General features: G+C 52.7%; 1 protein-coding gene across 2 annotated transcripts; it reads left to right on the forward strand.

Moving 5' to 3' along the window:
* Window positions 1-5,458: 5,458 nt before the first annotated feature.
* Window positions 5,459-12,676, forward strand: Crygn (crystallin gamma N). Of its 2 annotated transcripts, none has more exons than XM_074060496.1 (4): window positions 5,459-5,589; window positions 7,748-7,996; window positions 9,676-9,821; window positions 12,471-12,676. In XM_074060496.1, the coding sequence occupies exons 2-4, from the start codon at window positions 7,832-7,834 to the stop codon at window positions 12,604-12,606; spliced, it is 447 nt and encodes a 148-aa protein (XP_073916597.1). In that variant the 5' UTR covers window positions 5,459-5,589; window positions 7,748-7,831; the 3' UTR covers window positions 12,607-12,676. The 2 variants fall into 2 exon arrangements, with proteins under 2 accessions (XP_073916597.1, XP_073916598.1); XM_074060497.1 differs by lacking the exon at window positions 5,459-5,589 and adding an exon at window positions 5,775-5,808.
* The last annotated feature ends 256 nt before the right edge of the window (window positions 12,677-12,932 follow it).

The raw sequence follows: 12,932 nt of genomic DNA on the forward strand, positions 1-12,932 counted from the left end.
CAGTAATTGTTGTGCTTCCTCTTGCTGAGTACTTGGAGGGTCCTCTCAATCACAGAGTCAAGCTTGCCTTCAGTTCTTGGAAGTTCTCAGCCATGGTCTCCTCACATCAAGCTTTTCTGCTGTCACGATTTTCAGGCACACCCTAGAAACCCATCTTACAAATATCAGTCTTTCCCTCACAGCATTTAAATATGCTTTTGCATTTTTTTATGTTTTTCTCTTAATATATAGCTTTCTGGATGAACTATATATATATACATATATATATATATATATATATATATCAAGACAGTCCATGAATTAGTCCCTAATTCTTCAGCTGGACTTGTTGAAAGGTTTGTCACAGAATTGAAATTTTTAATCACCTTATTTTTTTATTTCCACTTTTTAATTTTTTGGCAGTACTGGCATTTGAACTCAGGACTTCACACTTGCTAGGCAGGCACTCTACCACTTGAGCCCCTCTACCAGCCCAACTTCCAAGTTTTAAATGACTCTTTCACAGCTGACCTGTTTTTGCTTTATTTCTTCCTGTTTTTGTTTCACTATTTCTTGTTCAAGTAACTGCTTTTCTTTTCTTTCTGAACATCCCAAATTCTTTTCTCAGAGTCTCACAGGATTGTGCTATGCCTTTATCCACCCGTTTTAAGTATAAAAATTGATGAGTTTTGACAGATTTATACAACTGCATATTCACCACTACCATCAAAATATAGATTTCCATCGACCCCAAAAGTTTCCTTGTGCTATTTCCCAAAACCAAAAATCTCTGCTGCCACCACCTGATCTGTCTCGTCCAGAGTTTCATATGCACGGATGGTCCCACACGCAGACCTGGCTCAGTGTAAGTCTTCTGAGACGTGTCCATTGCTGTGTCATAGCAGTTGGTCTCTTTTGACTGCGGAGTGGTTAGGTGCTGATGGACACTGAACTGTTTCCAGGCGGGGGTCTTGAATAAAGTCACTAAAAGCAGCATGGGCAAATCTTTGGGTGGGTTTTTGTTTTTCCTGGGAGTTGAATTGCCAGGTGTTTGGTAACTGCATCTAAGTCTATGAGGTTTTGTCTTGTTTTGTTTTTTGGTGGCACTGGGGCTTGAACTCAGGGCCTCATGCTTGCTAGGCAGCCGCCTCTACCACTTGAGCCACTCCATCAGCCCCTTGCACCTAAGTTTATGAAACCTGGAGTCACTGCACCTTTTACACTGGCACACGCGTGTGGGAGTTCACTTGTTCCACATCCTCACCAGCGCTTGTCATTTATTATCAGCTTTCATATCTGCCACCCTCATGGATGCATCGAGGTATCTCCTGCTTTTTTCACTGAGGCACAGTTTTAGACCGGTGCTCCTGCTTTGAGCACATGATAAAGCGAGAGCACACAGGGAGGTGTGAGGATAGGTAAGACACCTAAAAAACTAGCTAGCATTTGTTGCCCTTAAGGCAGAGAAACTAAAGCAGATACCTTAAAGCAACTGAGGCCAATAGGAGAAGGGGACCAGGAACTAGAGAAAGGTGAGATCAAAAAGAATTAACCTAGAAGGTAACACCCATGCACAGGAAATCAATGTGAGTCAAGGCCCTGTATAGCTATCCTTATCTCAACCAGCAAAACCCCTTGTTCCTTCCTGTTATTGCTTATACTCTCTCTTCAACAAAATTAGAGATAAGGGCAAAATAGTTTCTGCCTGGTAGCGAGGGGGTGGAGGGGAGAGAAAAGGGGGGTATGGGAGGGGGCAGGGGCAAAGGGGGAGAAATGACCCAAACATTGTATGCACATATGAATAAAAGAAAAAAAAAAAAAGAAGGCTGCTCCTGCATTTAGCCCATGAGTCATTCGATCAGGAAGTGTTAACTGAAGAAGCAAGATCTAAAACAAGAGCAGGAATACATAAACTTGGCATACTCCTAAAATCGCAACAAGCTGAAAAAAGTTGGGGTTACAATTAGCCTTAGGGCTGAGGGGCACAAAGTCTGGATTCCAATCCCGGCTCCACTATTTGCTTGCTGTGTGAGCTTGGGTATTGCTCTGGGCCTCAGTGTCCACATCCATAGGATGGGAATGATTATCTCACAGGGTTGTTGAGGGAATTAATGACCACGTATACATTAAGCCTTCCTAGGTGCCTGACTACAGCAAACGCTATGGGAGTCGTTAGGATCACCGCCCACCGCCCGCGCCCCGCAGTTTCCCGGGGTGTAGTCCTTGTGGCCACCACCAGGGGTCGGGCTTCAGCACTTTTCAGACGGCGCTGTTTGCGTGTGGGAGATGCGGACAGAGAGGGTCCGCAAGCGTCCACCGTTTCCTCTCCTTCCCCGTTCCTGGAAGTCTTCGGGGGACGATCTCCTCTTCCACTTGTCGGCCTGGCATTGGGCGCCCGGGTGGGCCAAGGGCACAGATCCTGGCCCAGAGGCACTTCTGGCTGCCCCCTCGCCACCCGGCCCCGGCCCCGGGCCCGGCCCGCAGAGCCTGGATGCGCCCGCCGGCGTCAGCGCGTCCGTCGGTCCACGCAGCTAGCGAGGCGCGCGGCTCCTGGTGCGGGGGCGCGGACTCCGGGAGCCGGGACCGCGGGGGCCAGGGCCCTTCACCTGCGCTTCCCGGGCGCGGCCAGCAGCGCGGATGGAGCCTCCCTCCCGCATCCAGGCCTGCAGGCCTTCGCGTATCCCCTGATGATGCCAGCCCCGCGGCCGCTGCCATCCCGGGCTGGACGTGCCGGGCCACCTTCTCCAGGCCCCGCATTCGGTTTCCACGGTTTCCACGGTTTCAGTCAGGTGTTCGTGTCTTTTGATCGCCTCCTCCCTGGGAGCTGAGAGCACAGCCATGGCATCGAGCCTCCCCGCCTCCCTCCAGCCGCCACAGACCTGGCGGCAGAGCTCTGGTCATCGAACCCTGGGATGGGACAAGGAGGCGCCTGGGCACGAAGTCTCAAGAGGGCTCACTGTCAGGACTCTTTGGCAGAGACACCTGCTTTCTTCTAGGGACTGTGGGAAGCCACCAAGGTGTTTTAGGGGAAGGTGGCAGGGTCAGATTTTAGATTTCAAAAGATTATTCAGATTCTGAGGGGCACCTGGCGTCACAACTGTTTGTAAGGTTTTATTTCTTAAGATGGAACTGGTGTTGGCCTTTTTGTCTCCCTGAACTAATTCACAATTTTGAGAGACAGCGAGAGAGACAGACAGACAGACAGACATGATGAGATGGGGAGGGACTGGAGTGACCAGGAATGGATGTCTATTTCAGAGAATCAGCTTGGGGCTGGAGGTGTGGCTCAAGTGGTAGAGCACCAAGCATGAGGCGCTGAGTTCAAAACCCCAGTAACCCCCCCCCACACACACACGCAGAGAAATGAGCTTGAGGTTTTGCAGAAGCAACATACACAAACAGGTAACAGGATAACACACACACAAAATGAAGGACTGGATAGGTTAACACACATCAGTAAGGAGCTACTCAGCTCCTGCCTAGCAGGTGTGAAAGACCTTGAATTCAAACTCCAGAGCCACCCAAAGAAAAAAAATGGCAAAGGTTATGAACAGGCAAGTTTTTCATTGTTATGCTGGGTATGGGGTGCATTGTGGCATTTACAAAAGTTCTTACAATATATCAAATATATCATACTTGAATTCACCCACCCACCATTCTCCTTCATCCTCCCCTCCCCCATTCCCGGGATAGTTTCAACAGATATAATTTTTCCCTTTATATACATGTGTACATTGTATTTGCTCCATATTCACCCTCCTTCCCCATTCCCTGCTTCCTCCCTGAAGAAGCAATTTTCAATGAAAGAGCAAATCCCTATGGAAGTGCAGGTATGAACAGATAAAGAACAGCCAGACCTGGACCCCCAGGGTGGGTCTGGAGGTAGCAGGGCCCTTTGGGGAACTGCTGGGACATCCGATGATTGAGGTGTGCCCAGGTCACCCCAGCAATTTCACTCCTAGGTATGCACCTCAAGAGGCCTTTGGAATTTGGTGGGGTGCTTCCCTGCAGGAGAGTGCAGGCAGACCAGAGAGGCAGGATGTCCTGCAACAGGCTTATAGACCTGCCTCAACTTCCCCTACAAACACATGCTATTTTTACATGGTTTTAATGTACACTGAAAAACCTGTAGTTTTCTAAGTAGACAAATGGGAGATTTCACTTGGTACAGTTCCTTAGAACTTGGTTCCTTTACCATTTCGCAAACTCTTGTCACTAATGACAGCAAACACAAATTGCAATGGATATGTGCAAGGTTGTCACAGCCTAAGATTTCTGTTACGGTTTTGTATGTAGATGGTGAACATCTTCCATACAGGGAGAGAAGGCATCCACCTGAGGTTTAATGATTTTTCTTTTCTTTCTTTTTTTTTAGTACTAGGGTTTGAACTCAGGGTCAAGCGCTTGCAAAAACTTTACCACGCGAGCCACATCCCCACCTCTCTTTACTTCAGTAATTTTGGGGATAGGGTCTTAAGTTTTTATCCAGGTTAACGTCTGATCCTCCTATTAATACTTCCCGCGTAGCTGGGATAACAGGTGGACTCCACCACCCCTTGGTTGAGATGAGAGTCTTGCTAACTTTTTGTCCGGGCTGGCATTAAACCTTGCTTCTCCCAATCTCTGAGTCCAAATCAGGTGGATTACAGGTGTGAACTAAAGTACACTCCAAATTGTAAATGTCATCTTAATTCCTAAAGAAGAGAAAATTGGTGGCTTTACCTTAAGGAGATAAGGTAAACAGTGCTACATAAAAGAGTGGCTCCCCTCGGCCCCCCATGCTGGGGTTCTAACCCAGAGCCTTGTGCATACAAGCACGTGCTGTACCATTGAACCATGCTCCAGCCCCAGACTGAGGTCTTTCCCTGCAATCTCTGATCAGGTCATCAGATTCTGGGTTAATGCTTATCCAATAATAAATCTGTTTTCTTTCTCTTCTATCTTTCTCAGTTGTCAGAAGACTGTTTTTAATTATATGCCTCCAACAGAACCCATGTCTCCAGACAAATGCTAGAATATGTAGTTTGCCTGTGGTGGCAAGGGGGCTGGGCCCAGCAGGATCCCCTGGGGAAGGCATGACCTACAGTCAAGGGTGACATATGGTTTCCAGTCTGGGCCCTGTCTGCCTTGGATGACCTCCCAGAGCAAAGGCAATGTCACCTGTCTGCCCCAAGAATCGCAGGACCTCCTTTCTCTGAGCAGAAGGGTCTCATCTGTGAAATGGTGAACGGCCCAAACTGCTCTCCTCCTTCCAGGACCCCACTGCCCCCTAGGGCTTCTCTCTGCTTTGATCTCAGAGCCTGCCAGCCCCTGGACCCCCAACCACCTGAGTCATTGTCTTATGCAGTTACCATCTGCAATTTGCGGGTTCAGTGTTTACTCCGCTCACTCCATAAACAATCTTTGAGGCTCCGTTATGTGCCAAATACTTCTGGGCCCCGAGAAATTCTCACGCCCAGGCGGGCTGCGAGACTCTGTAAACAGATCCTTGGCTTCGAGGGTGGTCGGCCTGTGCGCAGGCGTAGAGTCACCAGGGTGCAGAGCACTGTGGTCCCCCAGCGTTGGGCAGCACGGGTCAGGACAGATGACACCTAGGCAGAACCCTCAAAGGTAAGATGAAGAAGGATGGTATCCCAGAGAAGGAGCAAAGTCAGGAGGTGGGGAGCCTAGCGTAAAGGGCGGGACGAGGACTGGGTGATGCTGCAGCAGAACATCTAAGGGACTCTGAGGCCTCAGGCCAGGTCAGGGGCTGTCCTCTTCGCCTTGGGAAGCTTGGACTTTTCTCCTTTGTCCCAAAAGACAGGGTGACAGCCAGATGGGACTAACCAGGTGAGAATTGTAGCCAGGTGAGAAAAGGGGGCAGCTGAGGGAGGTCGGGTCCTCCAGCGGAAGAGGGAGGTGGACCGAGGGGAGGGCAGCCTTGGGGGAGTGGGAGCTGGGCGACCCTCCCCGCCGCGCGCGAACCTGACTCAGCAGGGCGCTGGTGGGCTGAGCCGGAAGGTCGGGCACCGGTGGCCTCGGTGGCACAGGGGGCCGTGGTCGCGTCGCAGCGCCGCCGGCGGCCCCTCGCGGGCTTAGCACGCCCGAGAGCACTAACGCGCGGGTGCCCGGCCCAGCAAATCTTTTGTCCCCGGCGGCGCTGAGCCAGCAGGCGCCGCCCGGTATAAGTGGGGTCCCGCGGCGGCGGGCGGCGCACCATGGCGCAGCGCTCGGGAAAGGTGAGTGCGACCCGGCCCGACCCTGCCATCGCGCCTTGCTCGCGGGGATGGGGAGGGTGCAGACTGGCTCCACGCACAACCCCAAGCAAAGTTGGCTTCATTTCTTAAGTAAATGGGGAGTCCCCCCTTGACTGAGGGCCTCTTTGGTGTGGGTGGGTAGGAAAGGCGCCCTCTTCGCACCCCCTTTTCTGGGGTCCCAATTCCCTCCCCGCCAAGGGTGGTCAGACCAGGCTGCCTCTAACTTGAGGTAGGGAATGACTGATGGTAGACGGCGGGGGGGGGGGGGGGGGGGGGGAGAGGCTGGCTGTCTTTCCTTTGCTGCAGGCTGGTCAGTATGGCCTTTGTTCCCTACTGTATCTCCAGGGACACTTGGAGCTGGTTCTCTGCAGAACTCAGGTTTGATTTGAGGGTGCCCAGCTCTCCCTGAATGTCCCAGAGGCCCTGATCAGACCTGTCTTATGCAAGAAGGGCGACCAATTAGGATATCTCTTCCCCTTCTGGCTAATCTGATGAAGACTTTGCTCTCTACAATGGAAACCTTAGTGATACAACCTTAGTGGTGAGCGCATTGCTTCGTATGGGCGGGGGTTGTGCTTCAGCAACAAACAGGTCCAGGCTGACAGTAACATGGGGAAGGGTAAGGAAGAGGCAGAAAATCAATCCTGCCCTGGCTTACAAGTGATCATTGTCACACGTGTCACTTTGGCCAAAGCATGTGGCCATCCTAACTCCTACAGGCCTAAGAGGACAATTCTAACACATTTGCCTGGGAGAAGTGAAAACACTGATGAAGTATAAATGACCACTGTTACGGGGTGACATCACTCTACTTTGACAGGGTCATTCTGGGACCACAATTCATGAGACCCAAAGAGTTATTGAGTGGTTGGAATTTTGGGTTCCATGACAGGAAGAACAGGAAGTGCGTTTGGGGGGTTGTTGCCTCAGTTGTTCAGTTTGTGGACAAGGACCACCTGTCAGTGCTACTGCCCACAGGACACTATGTTTGAAATACCACTGAGATGATAAAATTACAGAGCTGACACAGGCTGCTATGCAAGGAGTGGCCTATAAAAAAACAGAGACAAAGTGACACTTATTTCCCATGCCAGGCCCTGACCTGGCTTCTAGGAATTCCGCCACTGCAGTTAAGAAGGCTCTGTGCCAGGGGCCTGACTTTCTGAAGAATAAATGTGATGAGTTGTAGGTGCAGTTTACACTTTTGAAACCATTTCCTTTGATGTTAGCATGGACGTTATGTTTTGACAGTAAGCAAAAGCTGAATTGACAAATGCAGTGGGAGTGTGAGGTAGACACCTAGGCAAAGGGGAGAGACTGCCTACCATCTGTTTGCCTTACCATGAGCTTGCTGGGAGCTGTGTCTGACATTAGCTCATTGACTGTTGGTCCTCTGCCCAATCAGCAGAGTGTGGGGACCTGTTGTAACAGGGCCAGGTTTGAGAGCCTGAGAGTCTGGGGTCCTAGCCACCAGCTTCCAAAACTGAAAGGAGAGAAGCCCCTGACCCCGAACTCTGACTTGGCCTTCCTAGATCACTCTCTACGAGGGCAAGCACTTCACAGGACGGAAGCTGGAGGTCTTTGGGGACTGTGACAACTTCCAGGACCGAGGTTTTATGAACCGAGTGAACTCCATCCGAGTGGAGAGTGGAGCCTGGGTCTGCTTTGATCACCCCGACTTCCGGGGCCAGCAGTTCATCCTGGAGCATGGTGACTACGCTGACTTCTTCCGCTGGAATGGCCACAATGATCACATGGGCTCCTGTCGGCCTGTAGGAATGGTGAGTGGGCCACTGCAGTTGGGGGCTGATGGAGGGTCAAGACTGAGTATGTAAACAGGAGCATGGGCCTTCTCACTGTACAGGATCCCTACTCAGACCTCCCCAAAAGCATGAGCCTGAGGCACTGGGGGCCAAGTGTGTGGGGGGAGGAGGGGAGCTGGGCAGGAGAGCCCCCTGGGAGTTTTCAGGAAACCACTTTAAATTTCTGATCCAAACATGTAGCTAAATTTTCCATCTTAAACTACTGTTGAAAATTGTGAAGTCCTGAGATCAAATTCCACTTACACACAAACACACATACACAAAAATAATGTTATTGAAAATACTGTAAGTTTGGGGTTGCATCTGGATGAAGGAGCACTCAGGAAAAGGAAGGCTGGTTTGGGAGTGGCCAGGTGGCCTTGGAGCCCTCTGCAGGCCTTTGGTGCTCTGAACTTGGAATGGCTAATGGAGGAAGTGGAAGTGTCACTGGCTACTCAGCAGGAAACTTTCGGGCAGATTACTTGGAGTTCCACCAGTGGCTGCATTTCACAGGTGTGGCCTGGGATAGAGAGAACAAATGAGGGCTGTTGCTCCCCTCGGGAAGGACTGTTTATGTGTAGTTGCCCTAGGATAGAATCTAAGGGATGAAGGTGCCCCAAGCCACAAGTACAACCAACCCTTTTTGAGTGCTGGTCGTTTGGGTGGGAAACGGCGATTCTTGAAATCAGAGTTAGCCTCAGTCTGTCTGCCAGAGGGTCCTCTGTGGAAGCCTGATCAGGCGCTCTGGCAAACATCCGAGGAATCAGGAGAAGCGCCTCTCTGCGTGGGGCCCCCTTTCTTTTCTGCATCCATTGCAAAACCAGCTGGGCTCTGGCATCTCGAATTGTAAGAATGCTTTCTTAGTATTTCTGCCAGGCCATAGACCTTTGGAAAAAAAGGAATTAAATGGTTGGCCTGGGATCCTGCATAATACTGTTTATATGAAAAATATACCAGGCATCTTATGAATGCTGTTCTCATAAAAATCATCCCTGAGGCTGACTGTGAGGCAGACCCAGGCCTCTGCAGGGGTCTGGCCAGTGGGTGCAGGCCCTTGATTGCCATTTGGAAATAGGCAGTCACATGGGGAGATATATGGACTGATGTTAGTGAATGACGATGTCAAGCCCAGCAGGGACTTCAGTAAATGAGATCTGTTATTTGTTTTGGATTTTTGGCTTCATGTTTTAATAAAAAGGTTCTATTACAGTTCTAACATATTATCATTTGAAGGCTTGCAGCCAGGGGTGGAGAAGTCAAAGCTGGAGAGTGTGTTGGTGGGGCAGAGGCAGGAGTCCCCAAGGCTGAGCTCCTAGAGGAAACCAGTGACCTCGTCCTTGGTCCAGGTGGCCTCTGGCCTCTGGGCAGCTTTGTCCTCTCTAGATATTGGATTCCTTAGTTGTAAAACCTGGAGACTGGATACTTCAGTGGCTCTGAAGCTTTTAAAAGTACTAGACCTCTTTTGTCCCACCACATCTCATATGGAAAAACCATGTATGTTGGGATAGGGAGCACTCACCAGCCACCAGCCCAGCCAACCCAGGAACTCTTGGGCGCCCAGAGCCTTGGGTGATTCCAAGATCTTGCTGCATGGGTATGGGTAGGGGAAACTCAGAGCATTCCTTTCTTTCTTTCCTATACTTGCCTGGGTCTCGGAGCACGGGGAACATTTCTGCCTAGAAGTCTTTGAGGGCTGCAACTTCACAGGCCAGTGCCTGGAGTTCGTGGAGGACTGCCCTTTTCTGCAGAGCCAGGGCTGGGCCAAGAGCTGTGTCAACGCCATCAAAGTGTACGGGGATGGAGCGTGAGTAATGCCCAGGGCTGCTCAACTCAGGCCCTTCACAGCCAGGTGTGGGGAGGCAGCCTGCAGCTCACAGGGAGTAGCAGGGTGAGGTGGGCTTCAGACTCCAGCAGATGGGCACCATGTCACCTGTCCCACAGGCCTTGTCCCTCTCTCAGCTGCCTCTTATGCCCAAGGCAAGCAATGGAGCCTCCCCTAGGGGCCCAGCAGGTCTTCAGGGCAGGACACTGCTCCCCAGATGTCCCCTGGAACCTCCCCTCTGGGGTGCCAGTCCTGAAACAGGGAAGGGAGCACATTAACAGCTGTGATGTGCTCTGTGATTGGACAGAAATTGAGACTCAGCTTTTCCTGAGCCCAGGAAAGCTCACTGACCAGGAGATTCTCTATGCCCCGGCCTCCCTACCCGCTCTGGGCCTTACAGGGTACAAAGGCACACAGTGGGGTCACATGCTCTGAGAGAGAGCACCTGCCTGGCAAAGCTAACCCCTGAACTGAGCCTCTCCACCAAGTGGGCAGACCCCACCATTCTGGCTTCTCGGGAGGTGGGCTTTGGGGAGGCTAACTTCCTATTGGCACACAGTAGCTGGGGGGGGGGGGGTTTACCTGGACAAGGGATTTGTCCAAAATAGCCGTCAGAGCCCTGTGCACTTGGGTTTCCTTCAGATCAACCCAGGACAGCTTCACTCCCATGTGCACTCCTGAGTGCAAAGCTTAAAGGCCCCTGAGTCTTTCCTGTTGACCATGGCCTCTCGTGTCTCCACATCCCGTTGGGTAGCTATGTCCCCATTTTATAGAGAAGCAAACTAAAAAGGTTGACTTGCCCCACCCTTTGCCTTGGGAGAGGCCCAGCAAGGACTGGTCAAGCCTTCCCTGCTCCAGAGCGGGGCACTGTCAGCCCTTCAGGGAGGAGGACCCAGCGTGCACTGTCCTTCACCTCCTGTAAGTTTAATTCTTTAACAGAGGTCAAGGAGAAGCTGTCCAGATGGTAGCACCCTGAGCCCCCTGGGGCCTGGTGGGCAGTGAGGCGGGACCCCTCCACCCTTCCCACATGCAAAAAGTGTTCTCTGTAGGTCCCAAGCCAGCTCACGAGTGACCTATTCCTCATTCCTGTGTCCTGGAGAGAAATGCACTAACACTTCTGCAACCCCCTCTTCCAGCCCTCTAGAAAGCCAAGCCCCTCCTCTCTTCCTGTGGAACTCCTCCCCAACAGTCACAGCCAGGTGGAGAGCAGAGAGTGTGCTATGATGCCCATCGAGGTCCCTGCTCTTTCCTTTTGGGGACTTCCACAAGATCTCCAGGGTGACCCAAGACACTGCTCAGGGATTTCCAGCTGACTTGGGTAGAGAGGGATAGACCCACCCCCTGAGAGGCCTCATCTGTCACCATGGGGTGCAGGGCTTCTGGGGAGGCCAGTCTGCTCTGACCCCCAGAGGTGCTGTCTGACCACTCACATTTATTCCCAACCCCTGACCCTCCCAGAAGCCAACTGTGCCTAGCACCAAGTGCACCAGGTGCAGGGTTGGGATGGGGGACCAGGGCAGCAGGGAGTAGAGAGGTAAGAGGTAGGCTGTGTGGTCTTTGGTGCTCACTCTCCATGTATGAGCTCATCATCAGCTGGAAGATTCTGAGTCTGTGTCCCATAGGGAGAAGAGCCTTCACCAGCAACAAGTGCTTTGGGATTGGTGGGCAAGAATTCTTAGGGCCAAAGAGAGGCCAGAGCAGTTCCATGTCCTGGACCAGAAAGGACCCAGAGAACTGCATGAGCAGCCTCTGGTGGAAGGCCTGCCCTTCAGTATGGAGAGTCCACATGGCACCTTGTTCTGTGTCCCCTCTTCACAGTGCTATGGTTGTCTCAGAGATGGGAGGGAAGGGACAGGATTGGTCCAGCCACTGCTGCTCCCTAGCTGTCCCAAGGTCTCTACATCAGAGCACACTCCCCATCCCAGGCAGAGACCACCCTCCTGGTCATCCCCCCCCACACACACACCTTCCTGATTACCTGCCCCCAAGGTCCCCTTCACCTGCAGCCTCACAGCCTTCTGGGTGATGAAAGGTTGGAGCCTGCTACCTCCTGTCCCCTATCTAGCACTGGTCCTGCCCAAGTGTTCCATAAAGATTTGTCCTGTGTGCTGGTTTCTGCTCTCTGGGCAATTAGCAGCTGCCCAGGAATTAATTGCCAGGGGGAGGGAATAGGGAAGGGATCCCACTGGGGATCCTGGTGTCCTGGCAGCTCTGGCCCATTCTTCTCTGGAGCCTGTGTGCCACTCCTGGGCTCCAAGGCCTGTGACCATCCTGGGCATCTTCTGTACCTAACATTGCAGAGCACACATGTGGGAACCGGATTGTGCTGGCCGGACGAATGGATAGTACTGATCGGTTCCCGAGGTGCCGTCTGCACAAACAGGAATGGCGCAGGGTGGTGATGACGGTGGAGTGCATCCAGGTGGAATGCCATGAATTGGTCATTTTAAAAATGTGACGGATTCTGGGTACTCCGCTGTGTCCCACCGACCCACACAGCTGTGGCGGAGTCAGACAGGAGCAGCCATTGGTGTTCCCCGGAGTGAGGGAGAGGGAGGAGTCTGGCAAAGCTGTCCCGAGCACTATGTGGCATCTGGGCGTCCCCTGACCCACGGTTCCCCTGGCCTCCAGGTGGGTCCTCTACGAGGAGCCCAACTATCGCGGTCGCATGTACGTGGTGGAGAGGGGTGACTTCCGCAGCTTCTCGGACTGGGAGGCCCACAGCGCCCGCGTGCAGTCGCTCCGCAGGGTGGTCAACTTCTTCTAGCCCCGGGAACAGGGGCAGCCCCTCGTGGCCCCACCCGGGTCTCGGGACCGCGGGCAATAAATGTCCTGAAAGCGGAGCGCTGACGGCCCCTGAGTGCTTTCTGGGCCCCTGGGGCGGGCGGGGCGGAGGAGGGCGCTGGGAGGCCCCATTAGGGCAGGTGGGGACCTGGCAGGGCAAGAAGCCAACCCCTTCATCTTCTCTGGTTCAGGGTGGCGGGTGATGGGTCCCAGAGCAAGGAGGAGGCCGGGGTGGAGCCTGGACGCCGCTCAGGCCCTTTCTTTACCCCGGGAGATCTCCTGGGCCAGTTACGGGCGAGTGGGGGGCGG

The sequence above is a fragment of the Castor canadensis genome, chromosome 2, assembly GCF_047511655.1.
Source record: "Castor canadensis chromosome 2, mCasCan1.hap1v2, whole genome shotgun sequence".
Classification (NCBI taxonomy): domain Eukaryota; kingdom Metazoa; phylum Chordata; class Mammalia; order Rodentia; family Castoridae; genus Castor; species Castor canadensis.